This window comes from Rhinopithecus bieti, unplaced genomic scaffold (genome assembly GCF_001698545.2).
Source record: "Rhinopithecus bieti isolate Rb0 unplaced genomic scaffold, ASM169854v2 scaffold_81617, whole genome shotgun sequence".
Taxonomy (NCBI): domain Eukaryota; kingdom Metazoa; phylum Chordata; class Mammalia; order Primates; family Cercopithecidae; genus Rhinopithecus; species Rhinopithecus bieti.
In genome coordinates, this window is record NW_016841754.1 from 336,743 (window position 1) to 355,066 (window position 18,324).

Here is an 18,324-nt window from a genome sequence, read left to right on the forward strand (position 1 = left end):
ACTTGAGCAGCCACATACAAAACCTTGGTGAGAAACCCTTACCTACTATAATTTTTGCTTCAAGGGCTTGTTTCCAGATCCCTGGGATAACAGGCAACAAAAAGCTTGTGAGTCGAGTTTGGAAATAGATGTTCTCGTTTCACTATCTGGGTGACCCTAGCATTGGCCTAGTCGTTTACGCTCTATGAACCTCAGTTTCATCATCTATAAAATAAGGGGCTTGGGGAACAGATAGGAAAGGCGAAGGGACTTGCACTTCACTCCACATGCTCCTCCACATGCTTTCTTGGACAAGCATGTGTGAACTTTTTCAACAGAAAAAGTAGTCAGAGTGGCTTGGGATAAATGGTCTCTAACAACCCTTCCAGATATAAATGATCTAAAAGTCTAAATTCATCCAGGATCTCTAACCCCCCAAACCAGCATTTATCCATAGTACCCACTGTGCTAAGAGCTCTAAACTTGCGGGAAATGGCGAAAGCCCCAAAACCAAAACATGCAGCACAGGGTCTGTACCAAAAATTGAGGCGCAAGTGAGATTAAGGGACTTTCTCTCTTTCCATAAGTGGAAATACCACTGAAAGAGCTCTTACAGCTAAGGAGCTTCAGGGGTTTTATTTGCAGTTATCAAAGGAACCTGACATTTCCAGTTTTCTACGCTCACACTACAAAATTTGCCTCTGTCTCCCCACAGGGTCCTTAAATTCATAATGTCTTCATGGGAACTCTGTTCACCTACTATAAAACAGAAATGGGTACACCGGGATACACCTCACTGCACCCAAAATCCAGGAGAGATGTCTCTCTTCTGTGGCTTCCATAGCTCCACTCCCTCCAGAATTAGTTAGACATGTCTCCCATTTTACCTTAACCTTTGAGACCCACTAGAAGCTCAGGTCATCTTTATATTTATGCAATGAGCCAGGAAAGGACGAAGAGGCATTTCTGCAATATTGTTACTATAGAAAGCTCTTTGGGATTTAATCTTAATTTGGTTAAATTTGGGACAGAATTTCTGGAATTTATTCTCTATTCCTAACAGCATCTGTCATATTAAGAAATATTTATCTTCAACGTGAATGTATTTAGTACCACTGAATTATTACATTTAAAAATGGCATCCTTCTCTCTTTAAAACAATTCCGAGAAATGAGCAGTGAATTGCTTTTCCTTTACCAAAAACAAACCACACTGACAGGTAGAGGAAGGTGAGAAGGATATGGAAACAGTAAACTTCCGCTTAGTCTTCCAGGCCACCTCTTTTAACTGCTTTCTCCCTTCTGCGAATAATGCAAGCTTCCTCTCCACTGTCTTCCATATTAGCTATTATTTCCTTCATTCAACATGTTTTCAATAAGCACGTTTTCAAGCACGAAGCAAGTTGTTAGAGGCCCATATCCTAAGGGAACTTACTCTTGAGGAAAATACACTTAAATACTTATAAAACCAAGTGATAGACTAATGCAATCATACAGAAGTATGAAAAAGCTGATGCCCTAAATTAAATAATGAAGTGCCACTTCATGATAAAGTCAGGTCATGAGAAAGCATTTATTGTGACACTCCATATTTGCTTCCTTAGAAAGAAGCAGAAAAGGTTCAATGCACCAATTTATACAATGCCTATAGCATAGAGAACATTTCAGTTTAGTTATCAATGCAGGAATAATCTTTGTTCACCAGTAATGCTGATATATTTATATTTATCTTGTTCAAAATGATAATTTACAAATGTTTACAACTTCATATAAGTTTTTTTTTCAGTGAGGAAATCAGTGTGGAGGGAAAATGCAGGCAGGAATACTTAGATGAAGCCATGGATGAGGTTGGTAAAACATATGTCACTGAAGTACTGTGTACTTGGTATAAATGGTCTCTTACAACCATTTATACCAAATTTGTGGCTCAGGCCACAAATCTGGCTCTGAGCATCTTAGCAACCAAGGAAAACAATGACCAGTTCCATGATTCACCATGTCCATACGGTAATTTTTCATGGAACTGAAACCTGAAATAATTTCTCTACAGGTCCTCACACACATATTCATATAGTTTCTTTTGGAAATCAATTTCTTTAACATTATCTATTACTTTGTGTACTTTTCCTATAACATATATCCTAACATATACTATATCCATGTTACATGCTTAAGAAGCAGTAAAATTAGTATTTGTATCCAAGAAGTAAAATCAATATTTGTGTGCACACAGCACTGGGGCCCAGGGGTGTCCTGTTATGTTAGATATCAACACCACCCCACAGTCATCATTTTAAGCCTTCACAAATAAGATTTGCATTAATATTTTTAGACTGGAAATGTATAGCTGAAGCTTTTTCTGACAGCATCATATAACTGCTATTCAAACCGTAAAGTATGTTTGGATAACAGATAATGATATATTTGTGTATTAATCTGTTTCTGCACTGCTGATAAAGACATACCTGAGACTGGGCAATTTACAAAGGGAAGATATTTAATGGAGAACTCACAGTTCCATGTGGCTGGGGAAGCCTCACAATCATGAAGGTGAAAGGCATGTCTCATGGAGGCAGACAAGAGAAAAGAGCTCGTGCAGGAAAACTCCCCCTTAAGATAACCATCAGATCTCATGAGACTTACTCACTATCATGAGAACAGCAGCCTGGGAAATAATTCAATTATTGCCCCCATAATTCAATTACCTCCTACTGGGTTCCTCTCATAACATGTGGGAATTCAAGATGAGATTTGGGTGGGGACACAGCCAAACCATATCGATTTGATATAACTTTCCCTGAATCTTTTGAGCACAAGTTGAAAATAAAAACAATAACGGTCACAATATTTAATATCTGAGCCCTTCAGCAGCAACAGAGGCAGCCACACAAGTTTAGAGGCACCTGCTATGTGCCCAGTATTATTCTATGTACTTTACGATCAAACAAAATCAACAATAATTTCTTGGAATCATCTCAGTCACTAATCAAATATTCCCAATTTTCTCAGGAAGTCTTTTTAATAATTAGCTTATTCAAACTGGGATCCAAAGAAGATCCACACAAACATATCGTTATTTCTCTGAAGTTCTCTTCTCTTTTTTTTCCTATCTCTGTTGCAGAAGCAAATATCTTGTTTTTCAATCATGATATAATTGATATACCATAAAATTCACACTGGATCTCTTCTTTCATTCCTTTTTTCATAAAAGAAAGTGTCACTGTTTCTTACCTGATCACAAATCAGTTCCCATTTTTTCTCATTGTCATACTGCCGCAGTAACCTGGCTTTGTCAGGAGGTAGGTTCATAGCATTCTATTAAAAAAAAAGAGAGAGAGGAGAAAAGATGTCACATTCCACAGCAGGCTTCCAAATTGGTAACTTGCAGGCAGACCAATTAATACCAGTATGGTTTTTTCATTACTTTCTCTCAATTCCTAGTATCTGATCAAAACAAAACACCCACAGAAATCACTTAAACATCAAACTGATTGGATGAAAGATGGGAAACTCTGAAGTTCTATGTTGGGACATGTGAGATGATCTGCTTTGAACAATCAGACTTGCATTTTAGCAAAGGTGATGCCTTGTCTCTTTGGCAGACTCCCCTTCTACTTAACAAAAAGTTCAGAAGGTATCCAATTTCTTTGTAAAGCACTGTAGCCCCACCAGACACAAAACAGAAAACACCAAAAGAGAACTCAATGACCAGAACCACTGACAGATTCAAATTATACTCAACTTTGATAAACAACTACAAGGAAAAGAACAAAAAACAAGACAATGACGCAACTATTCTTTGTCCCTTCTGTGAGATGACAGTATTCTTGAGGACACATGTTAACATTTATGTCAACATTAATAACCACAACTCTCAGTTTAGCTTATATTGGTTTATGAAGGTGAGTTTGCAGTAGGAAATTAATCATGAGCCAATTGAGATGTCCAGACATCAGCACTCACATAAACCCCCTTCTTAACACAGCACACCTTCTGTAGTGCTGGTCATGGATTTTTTCCGGGTACTTTCACATATCATGAATCTAATGTCCCAAATGACCAATCATACACATTTTTAAGATACTACATTTGGATGCAAGGTAAGGTCTTTGGCAAAAGACCATGGCAGAGTAAGAGAGCCTCAGAAAGAATTCAGATCTAATCTTTTGGCCTCCCCAAAGTTCTCATGCGCTAAACAACTGAGCTAAGTAGTCAATTAAAGTATTACATCTATTTATCATCCTGTCTATCCCCTGGCATCAACACTGTCATACCTTTCCCTAAATAGACAATGTGGTCCCTTATCTCGGGCAATATTCAAGCAGACAAATGCAAAGGTCTTGAATGTTCAATGCTCAAGCTCCAAGCTCTCTGAAGGACTTGGCTTAGGGAGAAACAATTCCCCTGGTTATGGCTATTGTCTCATGTTATAGGGTGAAATAAGTTTAATAGAGGCAAAGGTGAGTGTGCTGTCCTGACTTAAAGATAGAGAATCAACCATTGATTATGATAAATTAACCCAAGCATTTTCCTTTAAACTCAATCTAACATCTAGATTGGTATGCCCTAAGTATATCTACCACCTATTTGAGTCTAATCCATCAGATTTTACAATAACCCGTCTTTAAAATATTTATTTATTTATTTATTTATTTATTTATTTATTTATTTATTTATTTTTGAGATGGGGTTTCACTCCTGTTGCCCAGGCTGGAGTGCAATGGCGTGATCCCGGCTCACCCTGCTTCCCGGGTTCAAGTGATTCTCCTGCCTCAGTCTCCCAAGTAGCTGGGATTACAGGAGCTCACCACCATGTCTGGCTAATTTTTGTATTCTTAATAGGGACGGGGTTTCACCATGTTGGCCAAGCTGGTCTTCAACTCCTGACTGCAGGTGATCTGCCTGCCTCAGTCTCCCAAGTGCTGGGATTACAGGCAGGAGCCACTGTGCCTAGCCTAAAATATTTAATATTTTAATTGCCCCCCCCCCCAACTTGACAATTACTTTGAAGAGCTTTGGACTTTATAAAGAGTTTTCAATGGTACTGCCAACGCTTCTTAGATATAGAAACATCTAATATGGGAAAATGTTTTCATATGGTCTATCTTCATGGAATATCTACTTGAACTACAATGGAAAAAATCTATTTGTAATTATTAGTTATTACAATTTGACAATGTTAAAAAATAACTCCTGGGATAAGGCAAAGGTGAATTTCATATGTATCTTTCTGAGGAAGTCTAATGTTATTTACTGGTAAATGGTCAGTCCATCATTGCTTATTTGCACTCCAGAGAAGGAGGTTTTCCTCTTAAACTTGTGTTGACCTTCACGTTAGTGCCCCAAGTATGATTACGCATTAAGTAAGAACAACAAGATTATAAGTTAAATGAGTTCTTTTCCTCTTGAGTCCTCATTAATCTCGAGATATAAAGGGAATAAGAAAAAGAATGCCTGAACTCCTACAAGGTGCCAAGCACTACATTTAGCACTTTGCATACGTAATCTCAGTTAATACGCATAACAAGCATGTGGGATAGATACAATCTTCTCCATTTAATATATAGGGAAATAGACCTGGGAGAATTTGTTTAACTTGCTCAAGGTTGCACAGCTTTACAGGAACAAAGACAGGACCTAAACCTAGTCTGTTAGGCTCCCAAGGACAAACTCTGAAGATGCTACCAAGCTTTTTTTGCAGGAGAGCAAAATGGCAATAGCTTATGACCTTCTATTAGTACTCTACTGGACATTCCTGTGGAAGCACTTGGCAAACATCGCCACAGGAATTACACGCAGGCTCTGTCGTTTTCTGCAAAGAGAAAGGCAAGATGCCCCTTCCAGATAACTCTTATTTTGATTAAATAGTATTTCGTTCAACAAATGTTTATGGGGCACTGCCCCTGTACAAGCCCTGTGCAACATGCTGGGTGGGAATCCAAACAGACCCGGTCCCCAGAGAGAACTGTGTTATGGTCCGGAGACACGTATGAAACAAACAAAGCTTTTTAAACTCTGGTAAGGCTTGAGAGAGGTTATCAGAGGGTAGTCTTAGATTAGACAGTCTGGAAAACTTCTCAGGAAAAGTAACAAATGAGTCCCAATAAATGAGAAGGATTGGCCAGGCAGAGGGCGGACGAAAGCACACTGGGCACAGTGAATAAGGGAAGCCTCAAAGGCAGGAATTAGCTCTCCACATTTAAGGAACTGAAAAAAGTCAGAAGAGCCAGAGAGAAAGTAAAAGAGAAGGAATGAGAAAAAGATGAAGTTGGAAACGTGAGTCAAAGTCATATCATGCCTAGACATGCAGGCCAGGGTCAATATATTTTATTGTATCTAAAGTGCCACGGGAAGCCACTGAAGGCTTTCAAGCAGATAAATAACATAATGAAGTTGTTTTTCAAAGATAACAATAGGTGCTATGCAGAGAACAGATTAGAAACAGCAAAAGCAGGGAGCCAGTACGAGGCCAGGACTAAGCAGTTCAAGTGAATGATGGCAGCTTAGATGGGGTCGATGGCACGTTGAATGAAGAAAGGTGGACAAATGTCAGAAATATGAAATGAAACTGATTGGTTAGACTTAAGGGCTGGGGAGGATTTACACCTTGTTTCTAAGCTTAGGTCACTAAGTGAATGCGGGTACAGTTAATAAGAGGGGCACATAACAAAAGGCAAAATAAATCTGGAGGAGTTGGTGAAGAATAAGATTTATAAATATTGACTGTTTTAGGTATGACATAGTTATGAGATAACCAGGAGAACTCTCAAGTGGGCAGGCAGATACATGATTCTGGAGGTCAGAACAAAGGTCTGAATCTCTGAACAAGAAGAGACTTAAGAAGTCTTTTTGAGCATGATTAGTTATTGTCAGAAGTAGCAGTGCAATATCAATACATCCAAACTAAAACTCCACTGGGTAATCATTCACCAGGCATCTAAAATAACCCCTTCCATGAGTCAAGCCTCTGAGCTACTCAGACATACATTGTCCAGCTTAGTAATTCCATAAGGACCACGAGGAAGCAGTTCTATTTAAAATCAGACACTCTACAGAGGTCTGGTTAAAGTCCAGGGATGTTGTGATTAGCTGGTAATAACTGCTTTGAAACTTCTTTCAAGGGAACTCATTCCTCTTGTGCTGTACAGGGCAAGACTCTGGAGTCCAAGCTAAATGTTTGAGCAAGTAATTCATGAGTCCAAGTTACTTTGTGAGGAAAATATTGGCTCTATCTCCAGGTCCCTTTGCTACCTTTATAAAAATGAACTGCTCATCTATTTGGCTGAAAATATCAATCAATTTCCAAGTTTTCCTAAAATGGTGACAACTCTGCCTCACCCACACTTAGTGATATCTGTGACATAGGGCTCTCCTTTACTTCCTTTCATCCATTGTTCCATCCAACATATTTCCTGGGCTTTGACCATATACCAGAATATCCACACTGTAGGCATCTGAGACAATTTAATCACGAAGTAACTGCCTGCAAGTATTGCCAAAGGTCGATGGAAGACATATGATATTTGAATTGAAAAGTTCAGTGCATGTTAATTATCATTTTTCTAGATTGTACAAGTTCCTAGCTAAAATAACTTAGATTATCCAAGAGTATTATTTCTGTAAAAAATGTTCCTTTCTTTCCACTCTCAACCTGGCAAACTTTAAGAATCAATTCAAATGTCATTTATCATTAGAACCTTCCCCCAACTACTCCAGCAAGACATACCCTCTCTCACTGGGCTCTAACAGCACTGTTTACATGTCTCTAATATAACACCTAATACACTGCACCCTAACAATCTGTTTGCTTACCTAAATTTCCCACTGGACTGAGTACTTCAAGAACAATTTTTGTTGTTCTTCTTAATCACCAACGTATGGCACAGTATGGCAAACAGTAGGCATTAAACGTGTTGTTAAATACTGAAGAGCAAACAAACTCAGCCATACTGCCCAGCCTGCAAATATCCTTAACGAATTCGGATTTATACTTTAGCTATTAACAATGTCTACACACTGAACAGCATTTCGGTTTCTTGTAAAACATCATTCCATGATAATATCTGTTGCTTATTATTTTCCAAAAAAAAATTCATGGGGGAAAAAAATCTTCAATTCTAGCAACATTTTCCTGAAAAGAAAAATGAGCGTCTTCTGCCACATATAATAAACCATAAATCTGAACTTTGTTTTGTTGCCAGTTGATTCAGATTGGTATCTATTCCAAGTGGTAGTTACATGTATGGTCTCTACTCTGGTTTTATCTGTAACTGTACAATCTTAATTTGTCTTTAAGTGTGTTTTCCACCTCAGAACCTTTTGAAAATAGAAATTATAACTACAAAATAAAGAAAACTAGAATATGCCAAAATTCCTGAGTACTTTATAAAGAAAGCAATTCTGGTGAAGAAGAATCTATGGTAGCCTATACATCTCAAGTTACACCCACAGATTATCATACACAACACAGAACAGAATGATGGTGCCTAAATCATTCACAACCAAATAGATCTATGTGGTAGCAATACAGAGTTTTCTGATATCAGCTCCTGACCTGGTTTCATGGTAATAATGCAAACTTGTAAAATCCTTCTTTTACCCAAACATCCTCAAGGCTCATACTTAGAAACCCACAGTGACATGGAGACACACGGGAGGGAAAGTGAACAGTATGAAATACCCCTTATGTAATATATCTCTGTCCTTAGAGTCGCTAAATTAAAACTCACAAGCATTCAGTCACCAGATTTTATAACAGGAACTCTTCTATATAACCACTTGCTTAGAGAGAAAAAACATGGACTTTGCAAGTAGTGCTTCTTATGGAAGCAGGGAAAATCATGTCACAAAATAAATGTCTTAGACAATCTTTTAGAGCTCTTAAATAAAGATACAAAAGTTTACAGCAACTCAAAAGGAGTCATTAAAAAAGAAATTTTCAGTTATTGTAGAAAACATGTAATATAAAATTTACCCTCATAACCATTTTAAGTTTATACTTTAGTGTTTATAACTATATTAATATTGTTGTGCAACAGATCTCTAGAACTTTTCCATTTTGCAAAACAAACTTTGTACCCATCAAACAACAACTCCCCATGTCCCCTTCCCCAGAGCCATTACTTGTTGCTACAAAAAAGGAAATGGGATGGATTGCAACTGGATGGTTGGGCAGCACAATGAATTCTAATGAGGCAGTACGAGCAAGGATTTACTAATTTATTAGTTTTTACTAGTCGAGCTCTGGAATTAGACTAGCTAGATTCTAATCCTGACTCTACTGGTGATCTTAAACCACACTATTTGAATCCTAAAGCAAATGAAATTATTAAACACCCCACAGTCGAAGAAGCCAGTAAATGTAATTCAAAATTGAAGATCAGAATCGAAATCAAGGGTCAAAAACAACAAGACGTACCATATTTGATGGACCGATATGTCTCAGGCACTTAGGCTCTTTGCATGCATTATCCAATTTAGTCTGTCTTATAATCCTGACAAGCAGGTATTATCTTTTCCATTTAACAGAGAAGGAAATTGGAGGACAAGGAGGTTAAGTAATTCCTCCACGCATGAGGTAGGCGGCAAAGCCAGCACTCAGAATAGAGGTCTGTATGATCATCCCCCTTCCATGACACTTAAACTACAGTGTTTCTAAAATATGACTTGTCTGAACTAAGCAATCCTACAATTCCACTTAAATAACCAGATAAAGTCATTAGCATGAAAAGTGAAGGTGGAAATGCGTGATATTAATATTTTCATATAAGATACTGGCATTTTAACAGAAGTATTTTAAGATGTTGAAAAATATAAACTGGAGCCAAAAAACTGACTGGGCTGAATATAGATAGCAAAGTACAGTGTCAAATCAATATATACTTAATAAACTGTCAAATAACGAATCAAGGTGAGACTACAAATACATGGTAAACTCAGGCTTTGATGAGGCATCAGTGAAGCAGAAGGAAAGAAGATGAATACACAAATATAAAACAGAGCATGTCAAATAATACGACAGAACCTCAGAGAAGGAGCCATTACTTTTTGTTATGGAAAGTAGAAAATACTAAGCATTGAGCCTGGATGTGTGGGGAGGATGGTAAAGAATGGCATTAAATGGCACAATATGGTTTCTAATGTTTGGGCTTTGGAGATGGGCCACCTGGGCTGCAATCATTACTCTACCACTCATTTAGAGTGTCCTCTCAGTGAAGTTATTTATACGACATCTCAGCTTCCTCACTTGTGACATGGAAATGATCACCGTGCTAGTGATGAGCATCATGATGGTGATGAGGATGGTGGTAATGTTACTACCTGCATCATAGAGTTTGGGCAAAATTAAATTTGATAATGTATGTACAGTAGCCTCACCCACATCTATGATTTTGCTTTCTGTTATTTCGCTATTTCAGTCCCCTGAGTTCAACCATGGTCCCAAAATAGGTTAGTGGAGAACAGTAAGATATTTTGTGAGAGAGAGAGAGAACACATTCATATAAACTTTTATTATAGTATATTGTTATAACAGTCCTATTTTATGATTACTTATTGCTAATTTCTCAATGTGCCCAATTTATAAATTAAATTTTATCATAGGTATGTATATATAGGAAAAACCATAGTATATATTAGGTTCAGTACTATATAAGGTTTCAAATATCCACTGAGGGTCTTGACAAGTATCCCCCACGGATATGGGAGGATTACTATAAAATAGTACAAAAGTAAGTACACGGAAAGTACTCAGTATGTTAAATGGTATTATTCATATTATTCTCATTATTTTAGGTAAAAGGAAAGATATGAACAAAGGCATGAACACAAGAGAAGGCAAAGGGCTGTGCGTCACACAGAATAAACCAGGAGGTAAGGAGTGGGTACTGTGAGACCAAGTTTGTGTGGACACCAAACCAGAGAATTTCAAACTTACTCTATGGCAGTGAGAAGTCATTGGCCAAAGAAATATCTAGGAAAAGTGAGTCTTTAAGGGGTCCTCAAATCAAATGAGGTAAATGATTCCTCCTGCTCTGTTAACTCTTCCTACATTGACATTTTTCCTTATACCATTATTGGGACATCAAGTTAAGTCACTTGGAACTAAGTAATGTACCAATTCTCCTGAGTTCACTTGAAAATTGCAGCAGCTGAGGGCCTCAGCAGGGTGGCTGCAAATTCAGCACATGACCTGCCTATCCATTCCCCTCACCTAAAAGCCATTTCCTTCCATGACCTATATTCATGGTCCAAACAGCTACCTGGCATCCTAAATTTTATTATCTTCCTAGCCTAGAGGATGCTGCTAAAATCTATTCAGCTTCTTTCCTGGCACAGGTCTCAGGCAGCCAGCCAAATAGTTCCCCAAAGTGAATCACCAGTCAGTCATTTTTCATTGTCACTGTTATTTTTATTGAATCACTGAGGGTATTAATATCACTGCCGTAGCCAGTGAAGTTCACAAAGGGAGAAATTAGGCTCTCCCTAATCTAGTAACATCTCGGAAATAAAAGCTGACTAGAAAGCTGTCCTTTCTGGAGAACCTGTGGTAATGAGACATACCTCTAATCTCTCAATCACAATCTTAGGTAGTCTATTTTCTTAGAAGGCTTGCTTTCTTATGACCCCTCCATAAGTTTTTTATAATCAAAAAGTACAGAGCTAGAAGAGAAGCTTGTGATACATTTGTTCTGTTCTGTCTTTTATAGGTGACCCAACAGACTTAAAAAGGTGAAAGCATTTGTCTAAGTTTATAGAACTGTTTATTACCAATGGCAGAGCAAAGACTTCAGGCCCAGGGGGACATGAAGAGATCCTGGTCAAGTTTCAGTCAGGCAGGATGAATAAATTCTAAAGATCTAATGTATAGCATGGTGACTCTAGTTAACAACACTGTATTGTATACTTAACATTTGCTAAGAGGGTAAATCTTAAGTCCTCACCACACACACTAAAAAAGGAGGAAATGGAAACCTTGAGAGATGATGGATATATTAATTAGCTTGATTGTCACGATCATGTCTCTATGTGGTGATCATTTCTCTATGGTGTTCACACAACGATGAAATTGCCTAATGACGCATTTCTCAGAACCCGTCTCCGTTGTTAAGCAACACAAAACTGTATATCAATACATCAGGTTATGCAGTTTAATATATACCATTTTTATGTATCTATTATATCTCAATAAAGCTGTTAAACAGAACTCAGGCCAACATGTCTGCTATTATTTCTCTTTTATCATGAAAGAAGGATCACTTCCATCTGTTGGGGGTGTTTGTGCATGTGTGTGAATACACACATACATAAATTTGAGAAGATAAATCAGATAATGCATGTAAAGTAATCGGCACATTGAAATTTGCAACTGTAATGCACCTCCATCTTTTCCTGACTATAGTTTTCTTATACCAGAAGTGCCAGCACTTCCACTGTCTTCACTGCTCCTTGATTTTGGGCTCCATCCACATAAAACCACCCATTTTGTTAATTTATGAACCTCTAGAAAATCATCCATTTTTTAAACCAGTAAACACAACCTAACAGACAAAAATGAATTCCCCAAATCTCATGTGAGTTATCTACTGTTTTAAAGTTGTCACACTGTTGCCATCCTTTTTAAATGGAAATAAACAGGAGTTCATTAAAAAGGGAGTTCATTATGTGCATATTTATGTTTATAGTATTTATTCAATTGCAAGGCCAGATTATCATCAGTAGAGACCAAGCTAGGTGGGAGAGCCAATCTTGTCCACAGAACAAAAGGGTGCAGCTATGGCAGTCAAGGACAAGCTCTCCTGCCTCCCATTTTCCTACTACTCCCCCTATCACTGGCTGAGTGATTCAACATCTAATAGATGCCAAAACCACACATCCCTCCTCTGGCCAAAGTGCCAGCCCCTGAAATACAGGTTCTTATTGCATTTAAACACAAAGAGAATACTGGAAAGAATCACTCATGCAATTTTTTTCAAACTTCCTATCTGATTTTCATTAGAGGTCTGCTGTCTGATTCCCTGACATGTTCTGGAGTTCAAACAACTCTTCGTCTACTGTCTGCTAACTGCTATGCCAGGAGTTATGTCTGCAGCCACACATTTGTGTGCTGAATGAGGGAGTTACACAAGAGGCCACACTTGAGATGCTAGAAAACTCCTTCGTGGGTAATCATTAGATAACATAAGGCCAAATATATTAAGATACTAGGATTGCTGGCACAGACCAAAATGCATCGAAATCCAGAGAAAGTGTTCTTATTCTACTGTTTAATGTCAACTTTCTATGTGATAAGATCTGAAGAGTAAAATCATTTTGATAACTGAAGATGTCAAACTCAAATTGTAACATGTTAGATATCAAGATTCCACCACAAGAAAGCCATGAGACTGCAATCTGTATCACCTGCTGATCTGAAGCAGTATATCATTCACCTGTCCCACTGCCCTGAAATCCTGGCCTCACTCTCCCCCAGCCCTTTTCCCATATCTGTAATTCCCTTCTCAGGACATTAAGATCATCGCTAGTCTCCCTCTCCTCTTTCACAGCAGTCACTCTGGAAATGACTACTGAACCCGGATTCCATACTCAAGCTTGGCCCAGGTTACAGCCTCATACTATTCAATCTTATGATGAGGATCACCAAAGGAAGAAAAGAGTTTAAGTTTATGTTCAACTAAGGTCACATTTTCTGAAATAACAAGAGAAAGATTATGCTTTTGTCTTAAAAATGAGTATTTTTGCCATAACTATGATCAAAAGTTATAGCCTCAAATTCATGGCTCCTCATTTGCAAACAGCTGCAACTTCAAAGGTAGACTTGCTGTCATAGGCAGAATAATGGCCCCCAAAGATTTCCTCATCTCTATCCCAGGAACCTGTGAATATTCCTTATATATTAAAAATGTGATTTGCAGAAATGATTAAGAACCTTGCGATGGGAAGATTATCCTGGATTACCTTGGTGGGAACCAGTATAATCACAGGGTCCTTACAAGTGAAAGAATAATTGTAAAAGGTGGGGCGGAATAAGTGTTGCAGGGATTTGGAAAAACTGGTACCCTTGTTTATTATTATTGGGAATATAAAATGGTACACCTACTATGGAAATCAGTGTGGTGGTTCCTCAAAATGTTGATCATACACTTAAACAGAGGACCCCACATTTCTGCAACGAGGTGTATACATAAAGGAATTAAAAACAGAGACTCAGATACCTGAAGTTATGATGTCCTAAGATTAAATTACCAAAAAATTCTAAAAACAAAACTATCAGCTCATGAAGGAGCCATGTTCTGAAGCAAAGCTCTGTACTATCCAAACACACAGTAACACTGAGACAACTTAAGGTTTCACTACAACACGTGTTTATCAGTCTTAATGGTCTCATTTCCAGAAACCCACAGTCTCTCTCCAGACAAGCCCAGTCAAGACAGGCAGGAAAGCTGGAAAGTCTTGCGTGGCAGGCCTTCTGGTGTATGACAAGTGGATTAAATTTTCTGCTCTTAGTTTTCTCCTCCTTTGCACTCCTTTAGCCTGCTACTTAGCTTTTGGCTCTTACCCCTCATGGTAGTGGAAAAGACCATGAAGTAAATGTTTGCATCTGTGTGTACAATATCCTGGTATTAAAGTAATACTTTAATGTTGCTGGTATTTTTATGGTCAATACCAACAACCAACAAGTATAATATCTAAGGGAACACCTTCATATTTAATTTTTTAAACTGTTAAACTCCTTAGGATGTCATAAAAATAGAAGAATTCCCAAAACAACTGACATTAAGAGCAACTCAACAACATCAAGATCTTTCTGAGGGGACCACCAATCACATTCTATTTTACTGAATTTTTTTTCTATCCTTACAAAACTCCAAGTCCCTGGAAGGGAAAAGAATTTGTTAGTCCTCTTTACAGGCATAGTACCCCAATAAAGTATCTTGCATTCAGATGGTGCATAATCATTGTCTAACAGAATTCTGCTCAGCCACACAAGCTGCATCTCAATGAACAAAAGGCATTCCCCTCCAAGATCTTTAATCTCCTTTTAAACAAATAAGTAATTAGGACCAGAAAAGCAAGTGTCAAATTTAGTCATTAACTATTTGTACATGGTTGTTAAATATTATACAAATACTAACAGAGTTTACTTCAACTCTGTAAAGTTAAAAATATATATTTAAAAGCTCCAGAAAGGCTGAGCCTCATGGCTTATGCCTGTAATCCCAGTACTTTGGGAGGCTAAGGTGGGAGGATCATTTGAGTCCAGGAGTTGGAGACCAGCCTGGGCAACATACTGAGATCCCGTCTCTACAAAAAGATACTTTTTAAATTAGCCAGGTGTGGCTGCATGTGCTTACAGTCCCAGCTACTCAGGAGGCTGGGGCAGGAGGATCACTTGAGCTAGGAGCTCGAGGCTGCACTGACTCATGATTGTACCACTGCACTCCAGTCTGGGCAATAGAGACAGACCTTGTCAAAAAAAGAAGGAGAGGGGAGGGGAGGGGAGAGGAGAGGAGAGAGAAAAGAGAAAAGAAAAGAGGTCCAGAGTCTAGATATGCCTTCTCTTATACTCCAGGCCTAGACCCGACCTGCCTCTCCTACCATCCCCACCCATCTTCTCTCCACCAAACCTACATCTCAACCCAAGACCTGAGTATTCTATATACCATGTTTGGGGTCACTTTTTCTTTGTATTATCTCTAATAGCATTTGTTCAAGGGACCAAATGTAACCCTATTGGTTGCCATTTCACATGTGTACACTTTTTATCCAATGAGAAGGCAAGTTCTCTGGCATATTTTGATGCCTTCTATAATACTCTGAACATAGATACACAATACACTTAACAGTTATGAGTTGAACAACAACAAAAAAATCCCATAATAAAATTAATTCTGATGTGTGGTACATGGAAATTTAGAATTTATATATGCAATGCACAACTATGACATTAAATAATAGATTATTTATTAAATATGGCTGAGCTAAATCATATTATAAACAGGTACCCTTAGATATCTCAGTAAGAAGTATCTCTTCCTTGTTGGGGCATAAGGTTTTCAATGTTTGTCTACTTGGAGATAAAAAGGTTCAGGTGAAATAAAATCCATGTCATTTATGACTGGTTTTATATTCTCACACCACAGTGGTACATTCTAGGTATAAAGTGCTACCCAAGTGTATGGTCTGGTTTCAGCCTAAAACAAGGACACATGGTGACATTTGCACTGCATGTACCAAGCAAGGCAGTAAGAAGAAAGCATTTTCCAGGGTGGGCGCACACCTACATTTACAAAGAATTTCTGGGAAGCAGGCCCTCGGTGTGCACTATTCCATTTTAAGTGCTGGACTTGGTTGTGGGCAAGAAAAAGGAAAAAGAAAGCATGCAAGCAAGACAGAGATGAAAATGGGCAGGGGGGTGGCAGGGTGCAGAAATCTGACTGTATTGACCCTCTGTGCATCTCAGCTGGGTAAACCACAACAGTAGGCCTGGGGGACACGACCCTGGCTGCTGAACTCAGTACACCCACTCAATATGTTCTGGATGTAAACACTTTTCTCTTTCCTACAAAGCAGTGCTATGCTTCTCCAAGAGAGCTACAAGGATTTGGAAGAATGCCAAAATACCACATTGACCATTCAATCTTTGCATTCTTACATTCTATAACAACTCCACCCCCCTCATTCAAGAGATGAACCATAGCTAACTCACATGAACCAATCTATCCTTCTGAAAATTACACCTGAAGTCCTAACATGCCCAGGGCTAATGCAACACACTTCATCCAGTACCTCATGTTGCTTCCCACCCAAAGCGTTTGCCAACTTGAAGCATACCTCTGATTTAGATCTGTCTTCTTCCAGAGGGAAACGCAATTCCAAGTGCAGGCGAATCCCTGTTTGATTATTAGGTTTTAAAGATAAGTGACAGGATCAAGAGATTCCTAATTTTCAACTTGAGAAACTACTTAGCACTTACTCACCTTCCTAAACAAGCCTTTAAAACCTGATCCTCCACACACGGTCCTATCTCAGGGGTCTGTCGTTTCAGCATTGCTGTAGTGTTCCATCCCAGTCAGCTGCCCACTGACAAATAGTTCCATTCATTCTCTCTCTCTTCTATACATATATTTATAAATGATAAGCACAATATATTCTCTGTTATTGCACATGGTTGGGCAACAGGCATGCTGTTTAATAGAGAGGTGCCACACATACCATGCATGATTTCTAAATGAATATGATTTATCAAAATATATTAACACAAAAGCCACATTATCGTAACTTAATCTTTCTTTAATGACTCCGAAATAACTCCAGAATTTTGGAAAATATCCTCTGGTCATCAGGATAAATTACAATTACAACCTTTGGAATTACTCAGCCCTGGGTTCAAATTCCAATTACTAGCTGTTCATTCCGGCAAGTAACTAAATTTCTCTGAGTCTCGGGGTTTCTATTTGAAAGTGAGAACAAAAAGATCTCCTCTTAGGACCACCATGAAACACAAAAAGTACCTCTCAAAACAGTAGCAGACACATGGATGGTAGCACAGTGTCTACAGAAAAGGGTGTGGCTGTAGACAAAGATTCTAGTCTTCAAGTAAAATTTTAAAAATTAAGTTTATATCACAGAACTGAAACTACTTGCTCGATGTTCATAGGCAAGTCACTTAATTTACTTGAACTTTAGTTTCCTCATCTGTAAAATAAGGACAGTATCTACTCCAGAAGTACTGATAGAGCCTGACAGAAGAAGCTTTATACAGTAGGATTGTTATAAAAATCAAAAAGAAAATGAGAGAACATATGCAAAGTGTTTCATCAAGCTCAGTGCCTGACATAAGTGTTCAATAAACTTTAGCTATTCAGTACCAGAATACGATACAACCTAATTCAAAAAAGGGAGGAGTAAAGTGTTAGTTTCTTTAACATAATGGATTTGAGAGCTTCTCACACACATACATAAATTTTTCTGGTGCCATAAATACAATGGGTGTTTAGCTAACAGCCAAATAATGAACTAAATAGAAATGTCTAGACCTGTGGTTCTCAAATTGAGTGCCAAGGCACCCCCAAGCACTACAGTGAACTGGAAGGAAGCTATGGGATTATTTCCAAAGGAAGCAACAAGACTCGAAATCAGATACTGCACAGCCACTAGCCTGAGGTAGTTCACAGTTTCTACCCTGAGTCATGCAACATTTCCTTTCCATAACATCTTACCTTTGCAAAACTGTTTTTTTAGCAGTTGCTGTGATAAAAGCAAGTAATAGGAGAAAATGAAAACTGAACAGGAAACAAAATGTGTGTACAATCTGAATTCAACGTGTGAAAGCTGTGCAGTGCCC

At 38.3% G+C, this 18,324-nt stretch overlaps 1 protein-coding gene across 2 annotated transcripts in view; it reads right to left on the minus strand.

Annotated features, from left to right (window-relative positions):
* FMNL2 (formin like 2) overlaps positions 1 to 18,324 on the minus strand; it is a 323,435-nt gene that overhangs the window by 130,090 nt on the left and 175,021 nt on the right. For both annotated transcript variants that reach the window (XM_017866074.1, XM_017866073.1), the window contains exon 2: positions 3,210 to 3,293. In XM_017866074.1, coding sequence (XP_017721563.1) covers positions 3,210 to 3,293 — 84 coding nt within the window. The remainder of the gene's footprint in view (positions 1 to 3,209; positions 3,294 to 18,324) is intronic.